The sequence below is a fragment of the Dermacentor variabilis genome, chromosome 8 (genome assembly GCF_050947875.1).
Source record: "Dermacentor variabilis isolate Ectoservices chromosome 8, ASM5094787v1, whole genome shotgun sequence".
Taxonomy (NCBI): domain Eukaryota; kingdom Metazoa; phylum Arthropoda; class Arachnida; order Ixodida; family Ixodidae; genus Dermacentor; species Dermacentor variabilis.
The window spans coordinates 130,329,281-130,354,238 of NC_134575.1; the positions used below are offsets into that span (position 1 = coordinate 130,329,281).

The 24,958-nt window shown below is 47.7% G+C and overlaps 1 protein-coding gene across 1 annotated transcript in view; it reads right to left on the reverse strand.

Annotated features, from left to right (window-relative positions):
* The window catches only part of LOC142591571 (uncharacterized), a 47,254-nt gene that overhangs the window by 13,204 nt on the left and 9,092 nt on the right, over positions 1–24,958 (reverse strand). The window contains exons 3-5 of the mRNA XM_075703882.1: positions 23,240–23,320; positions 8,460–8,492; positions 482–532 (exon numbers count right to left, since the gene is read on the reverse strand). Coding sequence (XP_075559997.1) covers positions 482–532; positions 8,460–8,492; positions 23,240–23,320 — 165 coding nt within the window. The remainder of the gene's footprint in view (positions 1–481; positions 533–8,459; positions 8,493–23,239; positions 23,321–24,958) is intronic.

Below are 24,958 nucleotides of genomic sequence, written 5' to 3' on the forward strand. Positions count from 1 at the left end.
TTGTTTTCTAATACCGGTGTCGCACGTGCATTTCAGATCGCGATCGGCATGATACGGATCGAAATTCTCGAATGCGATTGGCTCTCTCGCGCATTTTGTTCAAAGAAGCCAATCGCGACCGCGAAATTCGATCCGCATCGGGCTTGATAGCGATCAAAAGTGCGCCGCGTGACACCCGTATAAGTTGTACACGACCTAAGTATGAGGAACGAAGTTTCATGGCACAGGGTAATACCTTCGCTGATAGTGCCTCTGAGTATTAGGAGGTGGTGGAGTTAGCACCGTTTATGAGCACACTGAAACATCAGCACGTCTGCACTCAGTGCTCTATACTTCAGCAAAGGTCCCCCCTTTCAAGTGCGGTAGAGTCGTACGTTCCAGGGAAATGTGGGTCACTGCTCATATAGAGCGCAGCTATGCAAAATGGAAATCTTCCATTGTCGAAATTACTAGGACAATTTGAGTTTGAGCGCATACTTACTTTGTAGGAGACTTCGATGAGCAGCACCATCAACGTGACGGCCACCGCCATCTGCGAAAATACGAAACGGCAGTGTGTTCCTCAGCAAAACAACCCTTGGATTCTCACATTCATTTTTTTTTCATCCGTTCAATATTATTAGACCGCCTTTCTTTCCGCCATTAAAGCCAAGTGATTTTAGAAGTGGGGTCAAATCCATCGCCGCGTAAATCGCGCCTATTGTGCGAAATTGACTCGGAGCGACAGGAAGTATCAGTACGACTATAGATTGTACACAACATGCGGCGTCTGCGTCAAGCTCTCACTGTAAAAGTAAAGCATAAAAATATAAAAATAATTAAATAATCCGCATATCGAGATGTCAGCGCTGCGCCCTTATACGATCAACACGATCGGTCGGGGACGCAGAGGCACATCGCTTGGTAGCCATGCTTCAGTGTTTGCATCCGGTGAATGTTTATTGATATATTTGAAGTACCCTCAACGGCTCACGTCATTACAAATGGCAGTGAGCTTACAAGTACTTTAATACCATGCTGAATATGGAACTGGGAAATATTAATAATCACGATCGTTAGACAAAAAGTGGTTTCATTCTGGCAGGGATGAAATGCAAGAAAGATTGATTACGCAACTTAGTACACGTACACGGAAATTCCTGGGCGCCACTGGTACCCATAGTTTCAAAGAAACGTTGCTTTGCAGGTGGAAAGATACGACACAGATATGACACATAAAACAGCATCATGTAGCACGTACCAGAACTCTCTCATTGTGCATTGTTAGTTTTTTACATCCGTAAATATCTTGACCGCAATTTGCCGAAATCCTTCGGCAAAGAACCATCGAATGACTCTACCGCAAAGGCCTCTTGGTACGTGCGCATAGATTACGTTCAATGTAATTGTAGCAAACAAGGTCGTCGCTGCAGGTGAGCGTGTACAGAAGAAGCACACGAAGGGAAGGTTTAAGTCAACTGCACGTCGTTGACTTGTATTTAGGGTGAGAAAGGCAGCCCCAAGAAAACAGAACGAGAAAAACAACCTAACGTTGGTGCCGAATTGAAATCCGGCACGCTAAGAGTTAGTGAAAAGCCTCTTTTAACGCATTCCTGTTCGTAATAAAGCCACAACGTTGAGGCGTCAGCAGGAAAAAAAATAGTGAAGCTCCCCGCATAGCTTGGAGCAAAAATGTTCCGCAAATGATAAGGCCGAGTGCAACACCGAAGCCCAGTAACGGCATCTTAGATTCCGCACACAATATCTTTTAAAATCATAGTGGCCGATACACATTTACCAGCATCTCCTCCTTAGAATGCGGCCCCCTTTCCTTTTCTCCCAAGAAGGTAGCCTTCTTATTTAAAGGTAAAAGGTTTTCTCCCCCAATTAACACAGGCGTGGTGACTATTACTGAGTTTGCTTTAAGTGTGAACGCACTTTCTATCCTTCTATTTTGTGCCCGTAATTCCTGAACCTGGAAATCTCGCAGCCAGCATGTGTAGCGAATTGTGACAACAGGTGGAGACGAGGGCGCACCACAACACGTCTGCACCAGCGTTGCAACCGCTGCTGCTGGATCAATGATATGGTGAATGGTATCAATGAAACGGTAAATGACTAGGCTGGCGCAGTGGTGTTTTTCCACGTTTCTCAAAGCAAGAAGTAAACGAGCAAAACGCCGATTGTGTGACCTCTTTAAACAGCGGCCTTGACATTAGAGTTCTAATGCCTGAAGCGGAAACGCGCAACGCATATTGTCGCTATGCTCCTTCCCAGGTATTATGTTCGACCTCACGTAAAAAGTAATTTCTTCCGTCACGTCGCTACGTGTAGGAACTACAACCAAAGGAACTTACGACCCATTTGCCAGCTCGTTATACTGCTCGCAGAAATGCTGCTGTGCACGGTGGCGTTTCTTCTGTTCACTTACAAACTTATCATTTCACCCTGTAACGTCTCCATATATGAGTAAACCAGAGAGACATAATATCGGTACTTCTCACAGACCCGTGGCCGTATGCATTGTTCAGCACCTCCTACGAAACCATGCTCAACTTTCTGTCCCGAATTCAGCTCCTATCCCTGTGTCACGGATCTCCTCCGGAGAACACTCTGGCCGAAAGAATTGACTAGGCGACAGGGGTACCCACACAGATGCACATTTAATACCACCCACGCGACACGAACAACAGCACACAACCTAACAAAACACACAAGATACAAAAACTATCAGTACACACGAACCGGTAGCACTGCCACTAGAGTTCTATTGAGAGTGGTTGGCGTTCGTGCTCACGTCTGGTTCGGTGCGGATGTGGCGTGGTGTGGGTCCCGTAGCCGGCGTCGGAGTGGCATTCGACGTTCGAGGGCTGGCGTCGCTGGAGGTGTCGTTGGCTGCGTCGTACACGCTCCCGGTCCAAGCGCCCGTGGAGGTGTGGCCGATGATGTTGGCGTTGGGGCACCACCCGGAAGGGTGGCAACAGCGGTAGAGACACCCCTGGCCGTAGCAGGTGGTGGCGTCCTCCGTGGACTCCCGGGAACGGGCTCAGGAACGGCAGGAAGTCTGCGGAGCAAAGCCGTAGAACGCGAGCTCACCGGAGCACTAGCCGGCGTCGCTCTCTTCCGGTCGAACCGTCCCTCACCCGCCGAGTCTCCGCTGCTTTCTTCTCCCCCTGTGTCTCGACCTTCCTCGCCCTTTTATAGCCTTCTTGTTAGTCCACGTAATCCTTCTCTTCGTCTTCTTCTCTTCTCCACCAATCGTCGCTCTCCATCTCACCGGATACTTCTCCACCAATCATCTCTTGTCACCTCACTGGAAACTTCTTCTTTATCTTCTTTCGTTTTCGGTTAATCCACGTCATTCTTAACGCCATCCTCGTCGTCTTCTTGAAACCTTTCTTCGATCGTCCACCATTTTATTTCATCTTCCCTCTTATATGTGACAAGGGCCCCCTCTCTCAAGAGTTTTTCCCTGAAAAACTGCTCAAGTCGTCCTCCTCTTCAGGCCATCCAGCCAGCCGACCATCTTCTGTGGCGATTCTGGCCCCAGCACACCACACAGCACAACGCAGATGACCAGCACACACCAAAAGCACACCACTAACACCTCACTGCCGTTGTCCATACGGTGTTCTAAACATGTTAATGTCGACAACTTAACTGCGTTTTCAGAACAATGCAATTGTCCACATGGTGTCCTTAATAAACATGTTAATGTGCAAAACACACTCCTTTGTACAATCGCGTAACAACCAAAACAACATCAACAACACGATACATCCCTGAGATACATAGCACAGCAGCAACAACAAGATACCTCCCAGAGATACCTAGAGCTGTTCAGTTGGCTCTACTGATGATGTCCGCTGCAACGTTATCTCTGCCTTTAATATATTCCACCTAAAATGCGTATTCTTGTAAGGCCAAACTGGACTTACTGGACTCCTTACTCTGCTTGTCCTTGCTATGCTTTCCTTTGTTTACGTGCTTATCCTTGTTGTGTTTCTCCTTGCTTTGTTGCTTTTCTTTACTTTGCATATCCTTGTTGTCTTTCTCCTTGCTGCTCTTTTCCTTGCTGTGCCTCTTGGAGGCCCGCTCATTGCTCGACTTCGGCTTATTGCCTTTGTCCGCCTTCTCCTTGCTTCCTTTGCTCACCTTCTCCTTGCTGGACTTAGCCTTGCCAGCCTTCTCCTTGCTTCTGGATCTCGGGCTGCCTTCCTTAGAGAAGCCTTTCTTGGCCTTCTTGGACTTGCGCTTGCCTCCCCTTTCCTCTTTGGTGTTCTTGCTGTTCTTGCTGCTTTTGCTTCTTAGCCAGGGACAGAAACCCTTCTTTTTCTTCTTTTCTTTACTATCCTTGCCTTTGCTCTTGCTCTTCTTGTCTTTGGACTTGTCATTGCTCGTGCGCTTCTTGCCTTTGGACTTGTCCTTGGTCGTGCGTTTCTTGTCTTTGGATATCTTCTCCTTACCCTCTTCCTTTCTTTCTAAACGCTGCGTTGCTCTGCCTGTCGCTTGAGCTCTTGTCTCCACTGCCGACGAGAAACTGACTGCTCCCTCACCCGCTGGAGCTGTCGTGGGCCTCTCCTCCTTTGAGAGTTCTACAACGTCGAGCATCCTCCACTCGGGATCGGGGTCCTCGACACTTCTTGCACCCGTTATGTTTCCCAAGATGAGGTCATAGATGGGTTGCTCTACGCATTTTGCCACTACCTGTCTAGTATAATATGGTGTGGACACTAGAATTCTGGCTTCAGGAAGGTACCCTACTGTGCCGTCTGCGAAAGTGAGGGTCGATGTTTCCCCTGTAAGCTCCTCGTCCTTCACCAGGCTTCTCCTAACCAAAGCTGTGTTGTCTCCGCTGTCTCTAAGCACCAATGCAGGGCGGTCCCCTATTTGCCCCACCACCGGCATTGCTTCTTTTGACTTGGGCGCTCCACTCACCACTTCATTTCCCAGCGGGGTTTGTTCTTCTTTCCGCGGTGGAACTTCAGGTGGTGTGACAAGTTCCGCCCGAGAGTCGACAACGCATGCAGCTTGGTCCTGCCCCAGAGTTATCCGCTCTAATCGCTGCGGATACGCGTCCAAATCATCTCTTTTGTCATCAAAAGGAGCCATTGACTTTCTTGGACAAACCCTGGCCAGTCTAGGAGATTTGGTACCCGCCAAGGGACGCTGATAGTCGTCCGTGATCCCCTGATTGCCTTCTGCGATATGCGCCTGTTTCCACAAAAGAAACTCCTTCTCACGTTCTATCCTTCTTTTCTCCTGCTCTTCTGCCTCGCGAGCTCTTCTAGCCTCTCGCTCATCTGCCTTGCGAGCACTTCTAGCTTCTCGCTCTTCTGCCTCGCGAGCATCTGCACGTGCTTGCGCCCTTTGCTCTCTCTGCCTTTTTGCCTCTTCTTTCTTCTCGTCCCAGAGACGCATCGCCTCTTCCTTGCTTAGCCCTAGCTTGAGCGCAAGTTCTAGCGTTTTTGCCAAATCCATACTTTCTGCCGTCGAGAGATCGGAAAGATCTGAGACAAAGCTAAAAGAAACAAGGAAATGAATCCTGGCAGGCTCGCCACTTGTCTTTGTCACGGATCTCCTCCGGAGAACACTCTGGCCGAAAGAATTGACTAGGCGACAGGGGTACCCACACAGATGCACATTTAATACCACCCACGCGACACGAACAACAGCACACAACCTAACAAAACACACAAGATACAAAAACTATCAGTACACACGAACCGGTAGCACTGCCACTAGCGTTCTATTGAGAGTGGTTGGCGTTCGTGCTCACGTCTGGTTCGGTGCGGATGTGGCGTGGTGTGGGTCCCGTAGCCGGCGTCGGAGTGGCGTTCGACGTTCGAGGGCTGGCGTCGCTGGAGGTGTCGTTGGCTGCGTCGTACACGCTCCCGGTCCAAGCGCCCGTGGAGGTGTGGCCGATGATGTTGGCGTTGGGGCACCACCCGGAAGGGTGGCAACAGCGGTAGAGACACCCCTGGCCGTAGCAGGTGGTGGCGTCCTCCGTGGACTCCCGGGAACGGGCTCAGGAACGGCAGGAAGTCTGCGGAGCAAAGCCGTAGAACGCGAGCTCACCGGAGCACTAGCCGGCGTCGCTCTCTTCCGGTCGAACCGTCCCTCACCCGCCGAGTCTCCGCTGCTTTCTTCTCCCCCTGTGTCTCGACCTTCCTCGCCCTTTTATAGCCTTCTTGTTAGTCCACGTAATCCTTCTCTTCGTCTTCTTCTCTTCTCCACCAATCGTCGCTTTCCATCTCACCGGATACTTCTCCACCAATCATCTCTTGTCACCTCACTGGAAACTTCTTCTTTATCTTCTTTCGTTTTCGGTTAATCCACGTCATTCTTAACGCCATCCTCGTCGTCTTCTTCAAACCTTTCTTCGATCGTCCACCATTTTATTTCATCTTCCCTCTTATATGTGACACCCTGCATGCCCACAAATCTTCTGCCCCACTTCCCCCCTCTTCCTTTCTCTCCATCATTGCCGACACAGACTGAAAGGCTTTAAGGCCAATGAAATTACTATCGTTTTTACTTCGTCGATCATATCGTCTTGTGGGCTAACATGAGCCAAAGATGACAAACTGCTTGAGTGCTATGAGCAATCAGCATTCACCATAGTTTTCACACTGCTGCTGCGGTGGAGGAGCGTGAATTTTGGCGGTCGTATGCGTAATATTTCCACAATTATGTGGGATGAGTCCACGGTGCCATTTTATTGTTTTATTTTAAGCATTCTTGAAACATTTGCGACCGCCATGACAGCTCAGACGTTGCCCTCGCATTGGCTACGTAGTGACAGTGCCACAATGAATGCAGTTTTCATCGTAGAACTATAATAGCGGTTCCTTCATTTGAAACGTTCAGTGAAGTTCCGTATACAGTAAAAGGAAGATTGCTCATCTCACGCACTGTGGGAATTGATGTAAGCAAAGGTTTCTGTGCTGTTCGCTTTGATTCACGATAATTAGCGGTGACGTTGGCGGCAAATGTGTAATTTCCTCAGCGTTCAATCTAATACAAGATGGTTAAACGTTACCCTGCGTGCACCACTGCTTTTTGTCTGCGTAGTCGACAGAAGAAACAGGGAGACGTCTTTGCTTGAGGCGTTGTGCGTCATTGTTCGCAATCTCTGAGAGGGTTAAGCATTATCGTTGCCTCCAATGTCACATCGCATCGCCACAGAAGTGTTAAACTTCAATTGAATTATGCGGCTCTGCGTAATTCAATTAATCATTGTAAAATTGTGGGATACATTCGCGATCTGCGCGACGTTTCATTGCGTAGCAAAGACACTCCTGTTCCACGAAATGCTTCTTTCGGGCCTGGGTGTCTTCGACGCTGAGTGCACGCTTTCGAGCCACTTTGCTGGCGCGTATTTACGTGCTCCTTGTGTATACATGACCAGCAGGCTGTTCAGACGCCAGGTCCAAGCACTAGCTCTCTTCAGGCTATGGAGGATTGTAACGTCTGCGCTAACACACACGAGCACGCGACCTCCACAGCTCAGCACCTTCATTTGTGTCGCATAGGAAAGCTAGCACAACACGTATCATACGCACAAACTACGCATCCCGGCCCACGACGGCGCCGGCCGGGATACGCAGAGAGCATATATGCAAGCCCTGTAACAGCGCTTGAATGTAGGCTCCCTAGGGATGGATGGATGGATGTTATGAGCGTCTCCTTTCGAACGGCGCGGTGGGCTGCGCCACCAAGCTCTTGCTATTATACTGCCTGACGTCCTACCTAGGTTAAACAATAAAAAAAAACACTATGAGCTCCCACAACCACATTTTCTGATCCCCTATAGCGAACTGTGCTTTTGTGCGTCTCCGTTTTTTTGTCGTTTCCCTACTTTTATCCCACCAGTCCTCCAATCGCCTCTGACTTAGTGAGGCGCGGAGGCGAGCGCCATCTGGTGGCGTTGCAAGAAATAAAGCGGCACGCGCGGCAAGACCATCGCAGCAGCGCCAGGAAAGTCGGGAGAAGAGTCAGCGAAAGCTTCGCTTCATTACACCTGAACTGCGTCATTTCATTGAAGACTACTGAAGGACTGCTACTCGCAGAATCACCGTACTTTATGGGTAACCTTAGTGAGCACAACTGGATAAATGAAACTTGTTTCATGAAATTACCACACGCCAACGATGGGCCAGGGCTTGTGCCAGTGCCTACGAGCTCACGGTACATTCAGACAATTGCTGTACCGCAGCCTGGTTCTTTTAAGTCGTTAGCTGCAACGCTTAGCACAACTGTATAATTGGTGATAAGATTAAGCGCAGGCTCAACCAAAATGCGCCGTCGATTAGCAAGGACCTGCGAACTTTAAACGTGTACACAGCAAGCACACACACACGCATTAAAGTGTGGTTAGTCATCAAATAAAATTAAGAAATCAATAAATATATAATCAGCGCTAAAATGCACATCTACTTAACGCAGAATGGATAACGTAATGCGAATCTTTAACTTACCGACAGAGCAAGTATTTCGACCAGAAGGTCAACCTGCAATGGAACAAACAATGAACAATATTAATCTCTAGAATTACCTATACCAATAATAAGAGTAAAAAATTCACTATCATCATTGCATAAAACTCAATACTGAACGGAGCAATAATACTACTAAACTAAATGCATGTCAACTTTGGGCCAATGCGCTGGCATCTCGCGTCGCCCTCTTTACCATCAACCATGAATTAAATCCACCATGAGCGAGAACAAGTTCTTGCTGCATGAAGCCTTTAAACTATTTTTCAATACTGTAACGACAAACTGTGCAAGAATGATTTTTGGTGCGAAATATGAAAAATACCTGCACGAACTGTGAAGGAGGCGAAAAAATAGGCCAGTTCATCATATTACCATGGAATTTTAGCTAAACTTTGGCCTATTGGAAAAGTGAGGTTTAGTAATACTGTTGAAGACAAGTGATGAGAAAACCGGCTACGAAGAATGCGAAGTACAAAATATTTTTTCCATAAATACCAGTAGCATATGTAAGTGGAAGTGAGTACAGCATACCTGTACTGCTTGTCACTAATATCATGCACCTAGTACGAAAGAAAGGGGACATTATTGTACGCGAATGAAACCGAGTGTATGTTGTTTACGAGCTTGTTGAGAAACCACCAGAATTTTTTGTCGCAAGCATTAAATGACTAAAAAAAGGCAATTATTTGTTTTTCCTGCGTTGTTTTACCTGTTCATCATCAACATAATCGTCATCACCATCATCAGCCTATCTTATGTCCACTGCAGGACGAAGGCCTCTATCTGCGATCTCCAATTGCTCCCGTCCGGTGCCAACGAATTTTTTACATTTCGTCGCCCCACATAGTCTTCTGCCATCCTCGACTCACTTCCCTTCTCTTGGCACCCATTCTGTAACCCTAATAGTCCACCGGTTACGTAACATATGGATTACATGAGCTGCCCAGCTCCATCTCTTTCTCTTAAAGTCAATTAGAATATCGGTAACCCCAGCTTACTACCTCATACACACCGCTCTCTTCCTGTCCCTTAACGTTATGTGCAACATTCTTTGTTCCATCGCTCTTTGCGCGGTCCTTAACTTCTTTTCGAGCTTCTTTGTCCGTCTCGAAGTTCCTGCCCCATATGAGCCCCAGTGAAATGCATTGATTGTACACCTTTCTTTTTAATGATTGTGGTAAGCTTCTAGTCAGGATCAGACAATGTCTGCCCAATGCGCTCCAACCCATTTTTATTCTTCTGTAAATTTCCTTCTCATGATCAGAGTCCCCTGTTAGTAATTGACCTAGGTAAACGTACTCCTTCACAGACTGTAGAGGCTGACTGGCGGTCCTGAACTCTTGTTCCCTCGCCTGGCTATTGATAGTTATCTTTGTGTTCTGCATAGTTATCTTCAACGTCTCTATTAAGGCATCAATTGAACAGGGCTGGGCAGCATCGGAGATACATGGATCCAAGGAACTATTTTAGCAGGAAGCTTTACCTCGGGGGCTTCTATATAAATATATGGGAAAGGAGAAATTGTTTTACTCTGCAACCACTGCACTAGGCTTGCTGAGGTTTGTTGCATTTAAAAGAAAAAGGTAAAATCTAGTGAGCGCTGGTAGCGGTTAAGTAGGCCGTCAAGATTTTAACAAGCGATGTCAAAAATTCTACTTCTTATTAAAACAAAACTTTCAAGTTTACAGTTTGGTAACTGAGCCATAAAAAATATATCACAACTCCGTAAGATCCATGAAATAGTACATCTAAAACGAACAAAATGGATGTATTATACAAGGCTCTCGAATGTACCACTCATATGTTAACATGACTTTTTCGAAACCCTTGTAAACAATGTCAAAAATTCACTTCAGGTCTTAATTGGTATATTGCCTTGACCAGCATCTCCACCTTGCCCGCATTGTATGCTTTAGAGGATGCAGTGTACTGAAAAGAGATATCTGTTCTTGGTTCAAAGCAACGAATTTGTAAACTTCTTGCTTCTATCGTTGTGAACCTTACCAGTATATGAACATTCATGTTAAAAAAATTCACCGACAAGTACGGTACTCCCTAATGAGAAATTTACGCGCAGCTCTATACGTGTTTTTATTTCGCGAGATACTGAGGCAAATAATTTGAAAGAGACCTTTAGCAGAGTCGGCAATCGTTGAAAGTCGTGCGCGTCGGATTTCTACATGACTCGTCGAAGGTTCCAGCATAATCGCTGGCTCCGCTTGGCTTTCAGAAATAACTACAGAATTCGCGTCGCGCATTCAATGAGATTACAGAACAATCGCATACCATGACAATCGAAAAATGCGCGAACGAGACCAAACGAACCAATCCAAACAAGCGCGAGCGAGGGCTCACGCGAGCAGACGATACTATGAAACAAGCGGTTAGGCTGAAACCAGATACGAGTACGCATCTAGCGGTCGGGCGGGTCCTCATCAAACCAGTTTCCCGCGCGCACGTTACTGTAGGGGCCGCTCTCATTGCTCGCCGTTCGTGGCTCGCGTGTTTCATCTGCCGATCCGCGTTCGCTCTTTCATGCTTCGCTGTTGTACTCGTTACCTCAGTTACTCCGTCGTTGATGCTCGGCGCAGGAACGGCCCATAAAGAGCTGCGCTCTAAAAATTCAGCCATTAAATCGAAATTGCGCTCCCAACAGTGACTAGAGTTTAATTTTTTCTCTCAAGTGCAAGGAATTCCATTAAAACCAACCAAATGGTTCTCTCAGTAAAGAGTTTCTGCGTTTTAAGTGTACTTGAAATGGCGGCATTGGTATTGGGCCTGAGCTAAAGCTTCCTCTGAATATACTGTTTGCGTATGCATCTTGTAACTGCATATGTGGGTTCCAACAATTGTCTTCAGTGCTCTGCCCCGTCATAAAGCGTCTTGCTATTGGTTTCATTCTGTGCTGTTCTATATAGTTCCATAAGTTTCTTCCACTCCATCGCCACTGTTCAGTAAGTAGTTTCTCCATCCCAGGATTTGTGCTTAACAGCCGTCCCTCTCTTGCTTTCGACGCGTTCATTAACGTAGTATTTAGTTTCTAGTTTCGCTGGACAGTGCCACGCTTTCTACACTGTGAGTCCACCTTTTTCGAAAGTGGCTAATGTTGTTTTTTTGTGTGTTTTCCCAGTGCCCTCTGACGAGAATGTGAAAGACGAGTATGCTGTAAAATTTGAGCGATTAATCTTCCTGACCCGTCTGTGAGCAAATTTTGTGGAAACATTTACTGAAGAGCTGAGCGCTGCTAATAATAGCCGGCAGGTAATCTTATATGGTGCTCTATCTGCGGTTACGCCATGTAACATTTATTTGTATGACGGGTCCAAAGTGAAATCACGACGCGCGTTTTGCAAGACCGTTATCAGCACAATCCACGTACTGCCCCACGTTGAATTTCAACCTTCACCTAAAGGGACACTAAAGAGAAAGATCATTTCCTATTTACTAGTAAATAGACATTCTACATTACAAAAACGCTCCTTTTATCTTGAAAAGAGGCTTGGCAAGATAGAAAATGCAAAGGAAAAAAGAAAGGAAAAAACAAATCGTAACGCCGCCTTCAAGTTTGTGCACGGGATCACCGTGACGTCATAGATTTTGACGGCGTCTGCAGGACCTACGTTGTTCAATAAAATCGGAATAAATTGTGTTCTAAAGGTGCTATAGATTGAACATGGCAAGTTTCGGGGCCGTTTACTAGGCGAACGCACTCCAAATGCGAAAAGAAAGAAATACTTTGACACCTGTAGCATCGCAATAACGTATAAGTGCATAACTTTCTTATTAAATTATTAAAAATTGAACTTCGGCCTTCATTTTCACTTTGAATAATCGACCTGCTATTGCGAAATTGAAGACCATGAAGGTTCCAAAAAATAATTGATCAGTGAACTGATTAGTGTTTCTCTTTAGTGTCCGTTTAAAGTTAGGCGCACGTTGAACACTGGTTGAACACTTCTGCAGAAAACTAAAGTAATGTTTAACAGTCTCGGAAGAGAACAACAGTTTACGATAGGTAGCGAGGCACTGGAAGTGGTAAGGGAATACATGTCTACTTAGAGCAGGTGGTGACCGCCGATCCGGATCATGGGACTGAAATAATCAGATGAATAAGAATGGGCTGGGGTGTGTTTGGCAGGAATTCTCAGATCATGAACAGCAGGTTGTCATTATCTCTCAAGAGAAAAGTGTATAACAGCTGTGTCTTACCAGTAATAACCTACGAGGCAGAAACCTGAAGGCTTAGGAAAAGGGTTCTACTCAAATTGAGGACGACGCAACGAGCTATGGAAAGAAGAATGATAGGTGTAACGTTAAGGGATAAGAAAAGAGCAGATTGGGTGAGGGAACAAACGCGAGTTAATGACATCTTAGTTGAAATCAAGAAAAAGAAATGGGCATGGGCAGGACATGTAATGAGGAGGGAAGATAACCGATGGTCATTAAGGGTTACGGACTGGATCCCAAGGGAAGGGAAGCGTAGCAGGGGGCGGCAGAAAGTTAGGTGGGCGGATGAGAATAAGAAGTTTGCAGGCACGGCATGGCCACAATTAGTACATGACCGGGGTTTTTAGAGAAGTATGGGAGAGGCCTTTGCCCTGCAGTGGACGTAACCAGGCTGATGATGATGATGACGATGACAATCGAACACTTACCAGCGTAATACACTGAGTGCGTTGTACTAAAGATAAAGGTGGCATGAAACAAAATTACTGACTGCGCAACGTATTTGCTTTGATTTCTGCTGCACGTACGGGCAGCTCCACATAATATTGCGGAGTTGGGATACGGGGCGGGGGGTATTCTGTAAGAGTCCACCTAGTGGACTCTCCATTTCGGCCGTTGCTGATTGGATGCAGCTGTACGAGCGAGTAGGAGACGAGTCGCCCTAGCCAATCAGCAGCGGCCGAAATGGACAGTCGACTAGGTGGACTCTTACAGAATACCCCCCGTGTACTGTGCTAGCACACCAAAAAAAAAATTGTACGTGTGTGTAGAGCAAGCTTGAATGGACAGAGGTCTGCTGGCGGTAGATAAAAAATTTGCGAATAATCACCTGTAAACTTGCAGCGGCCGCTACAACGCAGGTATAATGAGGAACTAACTAATGCATTAAGCATCTTACAATAGAAATGGCAAGTATCATATCGGATACAATTAATCCACTTGTATCTTGTATCGGCATCTGAATGGCTTATCGGTTCAGTATCTTGCATCAGTATCATGATCCATTTGCGAAATATCTTATTCCAAGCTCCACCCGCCGTAGCTGCTTAGTGGCTATGGTGCTGGGTTGCTAAGCACGAGGTCGCGAGATCAAATCCCGGCCCCGGCGGCCGCATTTCGATGGGGGTAAAATGCGAAAACACCCGTGTACTTAGATTTAGGTGCACGTTAAAGAACCGCAGGTGGTCTAAATTTCCGGAGTCCCCCACTACGGCGTGCCTCATAATCAGAAAGTGGTTTTGGCACGTAAAACTCTAATTCATTTCTTTATCCCAAGCTCTACAATAAAGGTATTGAGGTGGTGACGGTGGTGATGTTGCGGGTTGTGGGTTGCGGGGAAACGATACTGCTCAGAAATCAACTGCATCGCTACTGCCGAGGTTGCGGCCGCCGACGATGTAGATGCTTCAGCCTCCGAAGCTATACGTGCTGCCCGAGCCAGTAAGCAGAAACCGCCTGCGGTGGCAATGCCGCATGCAACTGATGTCGTGCGCGACAAGAGACCGAGGAAGCACCAGCTGCCAGCAACGCCGGCAGGCGCGCGCACCAGCTAAGCCCAATCGGAGGTGACAAAGAGAGACGCGGACTTGGCACCGGTATCGCCGGCGTCAACCCGCCTCACTCCGGGGCCTCGCGTCGCTGGTGACGTGATGTCGCGCCGATGCCCTGTACCCTTACGCAACACCGGGCTCGCTAATTATGCATCAGGTGTTCCGTTCAGCCCTCTCTCTGCTCCGTCGAGGAACGCTCGTGAGGTGGCGTCGCAGCCGATGGGAATTAAAGTGCATGTAGCTGCTGCAGACGCCGGCTTTCTCGCTCAATGGGACATTTGAGCTTGCAGATCAAAAATTAGATATGTGGCTTTACGTGCCAAAACCACCATACGACCATGAGGCACGCCGTAGTGGGGGACTCCGGATTAATTTGGCAAGCTGGGTTTCGTCGGCTGTGCATGGTGCACAGCCGTTTGAATTCGTTAACATTCTTTGGGTCCTTCGCGCACTTCCCGGGGGTTCTGTTTGTATCTATCTTTCTAGCTAACCTTTTCTCCATTTTCCTGGGCTACTGGCTGGCTTGTGGTCGGATGGGTAGTGCATGGGGTTGCTGTGCTGAGGGAACAGCGTTCAAAACCAACCATCGGTATAACTTGAGTCAGAGAGTACCTGATAATGTGTACATACGTGCCACTCTTCAACAAACCTCTTTCATGCCGACATCGGTCACCGTAGATGCAGGACTGCGCAGGTACTGCTGTTTGAAGAAACTCTTTGACGCCGACTTTGAGCGCTGGGTTCGGCCCACTTGAATGTCTAGTGTTACGCCACTGGGAACGTACCGTTATATAATTGCTAAAAAAGATCCCGTAAGTTTGTCCCATGCCGAGAGGAATCAAAGGAACGTCAGAAGAGTTGCTCAAGTACAGCCACCCGACGAATTAGCCAGATGGGCCATAAATGCACTCGGTATGTGCCAGTTTTCAACGAACGCTTTCACGCCATCGGTTTAGCGAGCTGCGCCAATAATGCACTGGGTATGTGCCACTCTTCAACAAATCTCTAGCCAACTTATCTCAGCAATTGGTCCTTCTAACTAGCTAGCTGAGATAGTCTCCAATAACATAAAATCCACCGCAGAATTTCAGCAGATGGCAGCCTACGATCTTACCAGGATAGGCGCTGTGTATAGAGCCGAATGTACCCAGGGCCTTACACTAACCCCGGAACACGTACAACTTGCCACCACAGCGACCAAAGTGCTCAACACTAAGGGTTTCACAATGACATCTGGATTGCCGGCAAGAGCAGAACCGTACACCAAAAGATATGGCTGAAACCATTAAGATTATACAATGGAACTGCAGGTCCTTTAAGCGAAAGCTTGCAGCACTGCAGTTCCAACTCGCTAGCTTTGATCCCAAGCTAGATGTTGCAGCCTTACAGGAAACAGCCACGCAAGTCAAAATTACTGGGTATATCACGTTCAATGAATTAACTGAAGCCAACAACAGACCTTCTACGGCGGTTGCTATACAACGCAGCCTTACGGCATTGCAAATTGATCTGGAGGAAGATAAAATTCCTTACACGGTAGTACAGCTAGTACCACGAAAAAAGGAACACAGATGTGTATTCATTCTTAACTTGTACAGCTCCCCGAAAGATAAAAGCAACAATGTTATTGCCCTCCTGAAGAAAGCATGTAAAGCCGCTGAAAAGGAACAGCTCGTTGTTGTGAGATACCAAAACTGCACTAGGAAAGGCAATGCGTTATATTCAGTGAGAAGTGACTTAGAACTTATAATCCTCGCTGCCCCAGATAGGCCCACGCATATCGGCAACAGTGTAAGCAGGAATACCACACCGGACTTATGCTTCGTGAAAAATTCCAATGGGGCTCTTTGCGATAACACCGAAACTAGTCTTGGGAGCGATCACTATCTCGTTGTTATCACTATCCCTTCCAAAGGGAATAAAAGGAAAATGAAGCTAACTCCACACACCAAATGGCATGTATTCCGATACGTAGGACACCGCAAACAGCTCACCCGTATAACAGACCTTACTGCGTGGACAAATGAGCTTATCCTGGATGTGGACAATGCCACAGCCATGGCATCGATAGAAGAGGAAGGCCCCATGCTGGACTCGAAACTCCTAGGTCTATAAGAAAAGCATCAAGACCCTCAGCAGAGATGGCTAAAGAATAAGATCAACCGCACGCTGCGCTACGAACTCGCGGCCCTAGAGAAAGAGATTCAGGACTACTCTAGCGAGCTCAGCACTAAGCAATGGAACCGATTATGCGACAGTATGAATGGCCAGTTGCGCAAAAAGAACCAATGAACCCTGCTTTAACACATGCTAGATCCACAACACTCTAAAAGTGCTGCTCATAAAAGGATTCAGAAAATCGTCCACAGTTTCCCGGGAACAGACTCTGATCTCTTCAACCTATTGACCGGGCAATATCTTAATACAGAACGGGAACCGGGTGCATATATAGAGTACAGAAAAGATGAAAACACAACGTTAGACGACGACATCACCGAGGCCAAAGTACGCGCAGCTCTCAGCTGCCTACACACGACATCATCAGCCGGTAAAAATAAGATCACCAACGAAATTCTCAGGAATCTAGATGAGCCTACCATAACAATAATCACCAAGCTTTTTAATCAGCACTGGCAAAACGATACACTCCCGCCAGAGTGGAAGCACACTAGCGTGGTCTTCATTCCTAAACCGGGCAAGTCACTCAGTCTAGAGAACCTCAGGCCCATATCCCTTACCTCTTGTCTTGGTAAGGCTATGGAGCATGTGGTTCTCAATAGGCTGGTTGACTATGCCGAATCCAACCACCTATTCCCAGAGACAATAATCGGCTTTCGGCCCAAACTGTGCACCTAAGACATACTATGGCAGGTACAAAATGATTTCCTTAACCCAGCGCCTACACGCGCAACTCTAACAGCGTTAGCATTAGACATACACAAAGCGTTTGGCAATGTCTCACATCAAGCCACTCTATAAAACGTATCCAACATGAACGTCGGTAAGAGAACATATACCTATATTACCACATTCCTCATGGGGCGTACTGCCACCGTAAACATAGGAGATATTGAAAGTAAAACCATAGAGCTCGGCACTAGAGGTACACCACAGCGAGCAGTACTTTCTCGTTTCCTCTTTATTACCACCATGACTGGCTTATCCCAACAGCTCAAAGAGATTCCACTTATCAGGCACGCCATCTACGCCGATGACCTAAGGATATGGACGTGCACTGGGTCGGATGGAGAAATTTCAGAATCACTGCACGCAGCGGCTGACACAGTGCAGAAACATGCTCGCAACAATGACCTCAGCTCTTCGCCGAACAAATCATAACTGCTTATATTCCGCAACGAAAATCCCGCAAACCCGGCTGCCAACATGCCCGCACACATTCAGGTGCAGGTAGCTGGACAACCCGTCCCACCCATTGCTAAAGTAAGAGTGTTAGGATTGTGGATCCAGCAAAACAAGCACAACCAAGACGCCGTAGCACGACTCCAAATTACAGCTGGGCAATTACAGAACCTTCTCAGGAGGGTCTCCAACCGACGGCATCAGGTTAAGGAGAAAGATGCCTGCAGTCTAATCCAGGCTTTTTTTATGAGTCGAGTGGCGCATTTCTGCCCTTACTTGCATCTCAGGAAGAGGGACTCGGAACGGATTAACGGTCTAATGCGAACGTTATTCAAACAGGCTCTTGGGCGGCCAAAATGGACTAACACGAAGGCACTCTTGAGCTTTGGGGTGCATAACAACATTGAGGAAATCATAGAGGCCCACAAATGGTCTCAAACAGTTCGATTATCTGGTACAGACGTGGGACAGTGGATCCTGGACAGCTTGAGGTATCGCCCAGCCTTAGACATCCCGCAACGACAGCGGATACCCAACACTATCTGGATCATGATCATTATCCCCCCGCTTCCGAAAAAAACATGAGCATCGAAAACAGCGGTAGACACAAAGCTAGGGCGGCAGCACTTTGGAAATGTTACGAAAGCCAGCCCGCCATATACATGGATGCTGCTCGCACCAGTGATGGTCGACACACCGTAGCCGTCACTACTTGCGACGGACACACCATCAGCTGTGCGACGGTAAACACATCTTCCATTGTAGAGGCGGAAGAGGCCGCCATCGCCATGCGCACTTCCATCCCAGACACCAAGATTATTATATCCGACTCGAAAACAGCGATTCGTAACTACACCTCGGGTTTCATTTCCCCTCGAGCATTCAGAATCATCAAAAAAAAAAAACTCAGTCAATTGAAGTTGGTGTGAGTACTCGCTCATGCGGGCAGCCCTGGCAATGAGGCCGCCCACCTAGCCGCCCGAGCAGCAAGTAACTGGGAGGCGGGCTTGCCCGACGGTGTTGACTGACATGCAAGTATCCACACCTTTAACGAAATGGCCGTTTGTTACCGCGAATCGAGGCATTTATATCGATCCCCGCACGAGACACTGGTAACAATACAGGCCACTAACCTCAGGAGAGTACACACTAGGTCTGTACTTAGTCCAAAAAGACTAGCTGCAATGACCGGTGGTGAATACCCACCAAACTGCAAACATTGTAACTGTCTCTTGGCCGACCAAGATCACATCTTGCGGTGATGCCAAAAGAACCCTCTCCCGAGAGAATTCTTTAGGCGAGCTCTTTCACACGAAGAGTGGGAGGTGAAGACGAAGACTTCCAACACGGAAAACCAGATACGGTTGGCGGAATGGGCTGATAGCGTCGCGGCGAAGCAGACGCCACGCTAGCCGACACCGCTAGGAAAGAAAACTCCACTCAACATTGACAATAAAAGTTATTTCTCTCTCTCTCTCTCTCTCTCTCTCGCCAACTTAGGTCACTGCGATGTGCCACTGACTGCGTGGGAAGCGACGGAACAATTTTGAGCGTTGGCAAGCTCTGGAGCGCCTCGCTTCTCGTCTCGGATACCATTCGTGGACTTCTCGGCAGCACCACGAGAGGGCGTAGCATGTAAAAAAAATAAAGCGCTAAAAAGAAGCATAATGCGTTTCTCAGCGTTCGTAGGCACGGCTGCAGAACGTATTTATGAATTCACGCGCAGGCTTTTTGGCGGCGTCGCCAGATGGCATCGAGTATTTTTAGGAAAGCGCCAAAGAGGAACCTCGTGGCAGCGCATGCATAATACATAACTCGTTTCGAAGGTGGCAATATAGTGTGTCGCTATATCGATTCAACGCTAAACACATTACCGCGTGAAGTGCTAATGACATGGGTTTTGCCAATTTGATTTTAACGCGACAACGTTAAGCACCCTCTGCCGCAGAAAATCCGGCTTCGGCGTCCGGCGTTTAGCGCCGACCATTTCGTGAGCAAAATATCATTCCGTACCACGAGTACCCAACCACGCAGGCCCTCCGTGTAGCACAGAAGCGTTACAGAACTAATTGAATTTCTCAAACTAAGATGCGCCAGCAAAATCGCAAGGTACGCCCTACGAACAACCTACGGACACGACAGCGTCGGAATGTAATTTGAATATGTTAGAAAACAATTTTTTACGCGGAAGCCTAAGCACGAACCCTTTTTCCAGCGTTTCTGCCATCCAAAGAGCGGTGCGCCCGGCACTCGCCTCCGCACATACTCGGCCCAAGCAAGAGGCCGCGTTTCCAGCAGAAAACTCGCCTTCGTGCATGGTGTTCGCCGCCACCACCCCCCGGTAAACATTCCGGTTAGATAAGGCTTCAGTTGCCGGTAAACAGGAAATATGAGAAGGAGTCAGACATCTTTGAGTGCTTTCTGCGTTCCATTCTTGACCCCACAAATTTGGAACACCATTGCACGTCAAAGAAAATTAAAACTTGCTCACACGTATTTCTGGCCACGAAGAGTAAATTGCTATGGAAAAAAAACATCGAAATAATTGACTGAAATATTAGTATGGTAATTATTTAATTAATTATGAATTTGGTGAAGTATTCACAAGTAAGCACTCCCCCACAGTATATCGAAAACGGTGGTATGGGCTGTACATTAGGTTTGAAGCACTAAATCAGATTTTTCAGGCATCAAATTCAGCCTATAAAATTGATACATTTGGCTTTGTGGGGTTAATGCAAAACTTCAGCGTTCCTCGTTTTCTTTGTGCATTTCGCTTCTCTTGCAATGCGGCCGCCATGGCCAGGATTGAAACTGTCGCCCTCGTTTTAGCTGCGCAACGCCAGAGCCATAAGCCACAATGGGGGCTGAAGTAAGGTCTGGTGACCGGGTACAGGTAAATTAGTCTGATTTTAGGCAGTTCCCGACGGACAGCGATTGGGGTCAGGGTAAGCGTTACCCGCCGTGGTGACATAGTGGCTTTGGCGTTGCATTGCAATGCCCGAGTGCGCGAATCGAATCCCGGCGGCGGCGGACACATTTCGATGGGGGCGTGATGCACAATAACGCCAGTGTCCCGTGCATTGGGTGCGCGATAAAGAACCCCAGCTGTGGAAAATTCATCCGGAGTGCTCCACTACGGCACGCCTCATATCATATCATCCTTTTGGCACGTAATACCCCAGAATTATTTTTTTACCCGCAACCACAGAGTGTGGTTTTACGTAGGCATTGTGCTTGTGAGAGGGAGGGAGGACTATGTCTATTGGTTTCATCGAAGTCGCGCGCTGACAAAATGGTGTTCTCCCCTTATTTGGAATATCTGTAAATAAGCGCTTGCTTGACAAAGTTTCAACGTCGCAAATTTCGCAAGACGCGCTTTAGTGCTGCCCCTTGTCACATTTGTGAGATAACATGTGGAAGCCCACAAATGGGAGAAATGTGGAAGCACCAGCCATGTAAATGTCTGACAGAGAATACCGCGTAAGTCGTTCACGGTCTCATTCAGTGCAAAATTGCGTCAGGTGTTTTTTAAATTGTCACTGCCATGAATAGCCTGCATGCGCTGCTATAGGCTTAAATGACGATTAGCGGCCATCGTGCTACGATTCCGTGCTCATAAATCACATTTTGACAACTGTGCATTATAGGTGTCTCTGAAAGACCAAACAAGAGTAACAACCAACCCTGCTTGCCGCCGTGAATGTGTTTAGCACGCTTTGTGAGGTGGTTCACTGCGGGTGTGCTTTGCATTCTGTGTCGTCGATGGCGCTCCAGTGACCAGCGTGGCTTACGCGTACGCGGCAGCATACTGGCACATCGAGGGCAGCATACTGGCACAGCGATGGGCCGAGCAGATGGTGTGAATACCCATGTTGGCGAACTCCTGGCGGACAACAGCCGGGATCAGGGAAACAGCGACTGCAGGTGCATTGGAGGGGCTGGAGTCGAACGCAGCCGGATAGGCGGCCTCGATCTCACGCCGGACAATCCTGGTAACATCGCCAGTGTTGTTGGGACGAGGAGCGTCGGCACAGGAAGATGTCGCTGGGGTGTTGGGCAGACGGGCGAACTGTTGGTCGATACGTCGGCTTTTAGCGAATTCCAGGCGGCGGCACTCTTTTATAACTGCATCCACCGTCGCGACGTTGTTAAATACGAGCAAGTTGAAGGCGTCATCGGCAATGCCTTTGAGGATGTGGGAGACCTTGTCGGACACAGTCATGTGTGCGTCAACTTTGCGGCATAGAGCCAAGACGCCCTGAATGTACGTGACGTAGGGCTCCGTTGACGTCTGCACACGACCGGAAAGCGCCTTCTGCGCGACAAGTTGGTGACCGTAGGGGTTGCCGAACAAGTCTCGAAGCTTTTGCTTAAGCGAATCCCAACTGGTCAGCTCATCTTCGTGCATGCCATACCAAACTCGAGGTGTGCCACTGAGGTAAAAGACGACGTTGGCGAGCATGATAGTAGGGTCCCACCGGTTATTGCGGCTGACGTGTTCGTACAGGCTGATCCAGTCCTCGACGTCTTCCCCATCTTTTGCCGAGAATACGCCAGGATCACGGGGAGCGGAGAGGGTGATGTAGGTCGTCGAAGTGGCAGCAGGTGTCGGAGCCGGCGGAGTCCGGTTGTCGTCGCCGGGAGCCATGAAGGAAGGCTCCACGTACCGTCCACTGCGAAGCTCCGTGACGCGGTACAGGGAACGTCCACCTCCACCAGATATGTTACGTAGGAAGACACCGACGAAAAGCTATTTACAAGCATATTTACAAGGCGATACGCCGCAGTTGACCAAGAGGCAACAGCCCGCGCTAGCTTCCAATCGTCGTCTTCGTCTTCTTCCTGCTCGGCTCTTCGTCATTGGAAATACTACTCCGTAGCAATATTATATATCCTTTCTTGCTTCCTGCTCAATTAGCGCACTTTAGGAGATTTATCTGAAACTCGGAAGCCAAACACCCTACAATGCCACGAGGATATACCCGTCGCGACATTCTAGTAAATAAACATTAGAGGGTCTCCTCTGAAGCCTAGTGACGCCTTCGGCCAGTGCACTGAAGAACTATAATCTGAAAATTCGGGAACTGAAAGTTTCTTGAGGTGATTGCAAATAAGCGGTCACAGGCTTCGACTCTTTCACTTCCACCGACGGTCCTTTATGCCTCCCAAGTAAATGTAGGCCAGCGCGCTTAAGAGGGCAGGATAGCTTCAATTATGTTTTGCCATAATGGGAAGCAGGAATAAGAATGAGGTAATGGGAGAACATATATCGCATGTATTGCTTAAGTTTATCTCTTGAGAGTGTCTTGTTACATTTAGTACAAAACAGTTCTTGAGCCAGCATGCTCAAGAAGGTCCGGTGAGTTTGAAGGTGCTAGCAGGTGCGTAGTTCATAACAGTGGGCAAGCTAGGTGTCGTGGTTTAGTCGGTTTCTGCTAACAGAACTACGTTCCTGCAATTCGGTAGTTTGCGCAGCATTCGCGCCTTGGAGTTTGAAGAGGTCTAGGAAGCTACCGTTAATAAAGAAAAGAACGCGGTGTCTGCTGCACTAGTGACACCCTGTGATCAGTAGGCTATCTTATTGTAGTGCAAATTGTTTATAAGCAGCGTTATACTTACTCGAGCTGTGGTAGTGTTCCGGCTATCGCGCGCCCCTACCTTTGATTCTTCTGATGGCAACTCCAGACTTGATCCAGTAGCCTGGAATGAACCAGTTTGCGATTACGATATAGCCACTGAACAGTTGCAAAAAGTTTGGGGAGCCGCACGAGTGGGCATGGTGTCTAACCTAACCTGAACTTAACCGAGAACTGGAGCTGTACCATTATGTTCAGCCGAATCGCGACCAGTGAGCACCAATATATTCCAGTCCATCTTGGAACCAACCCCTACCTGGGATTTTTTGGCAGAACAGTTTCGAACTGGTTAAGCCGCAGGCTGAGCACGGGGTCGATGCTGAAGTTTTCCGAGAATAGACGGCGCTGTGCGAAGTAAGTTTGCTCGGAAGCACTCAAGTGGCTTGCCACAGCGATATCATCGGCTCAGTAATCTCTATGCGTGATCGGCATGCATTGCTGATGCATAGTAGGGAAAAAATGCTGGTTGTGCTCAGGACATCTGGGAGGGGGGGGGGGTGTTTAGGCACAGTATATAGCGCACTGGTTGCTGGTTGTACTGTCCGATAGACGGGTTGCTGTTTGCACTTCAGCCATCCGTGGTGTTCCTGCTGTAGGACTGAAGTTTCGCGGAAATTTCCCGTGGCGTAGCGCAGAGGTGGTGCCTCAGTGGATAAAGAGAAAGCGGGCGTTGATTTCCTCGCCAATCATTATGCGGCATCGCGGATTTATAATACAGTTGGCTCACTCTGCAGCGATTAGATGACATTACTTTCTGTTTGTAAGTTAATTTGTGCCAACGCTTTGAAGAAAGAGTGGATGAAGATGTATCGTTATGGAGCGGCAAAAGGTTGCATTAGCCCGCTAGATCCTGTCAGCCCGTAAAAGAAATGTCTCCAAGTCTACCATATTCTGCTCGCTGTCCGCACTACATACTTATCTAATTGTTTTTAGACGGCTAAAGGACATTTTATAACATTTTAACACAAATGAGCTCCTTATTCTTCTAACTTTGGTTATGGCTGCGCACCTTAGGTAAATTATGTATACGCTGAGTTGTTTCACTATGAAATTTATTTGTTCTCTCCAAATACTGTAGCAAGAAATTCATGTATTACTCAAGGTGATGCGGGAAGTATTTGTAAAGTTGCGTTCCTTACTGCTCACTTTCGCGAAATGATGTTACGCGCTCACTTAGAACTAGGTGATTTATTTCATTTCTGCAAAAAACGAGAACATAAAGCATATTATATCGCATTCTAAAGGGGCAACATGTACCGTGAGCGCGGGAAACTTTGGCGGAGTGCTGACACAAAATTTTTGTGTCCTCCTTATGTGGCTCTAATAGATAGACGCTGACCCCGCAACATTAATATCAAGCCTGATGTACTCGATGGCGCAAGAAATCCCTAACTAAATCCACTTTTATTGTGACCTGTTGAAAACTTGGGATAAAAGGAGTTCGGATTCTGGGCACTGAATTTGTTCACGAGGACTCCTCTACACGTCAAGAAAATCGCATGTAGTGGTGACGTGGTATGAGAAACTTCTGGGGCATGCGCTAGTAAGCCTCGTGAAGTGGTTGTAAACGACAGAATAAATGTACCGCCGAAAACAGCACGCACGCCACATAGGACATTCTTCCGTATGTTTTACTTTGCACATCTTTCATTCGACACTCGATCCTCTGTACGGGCTTCTTTCAAAATGCGCCAGCATCTCC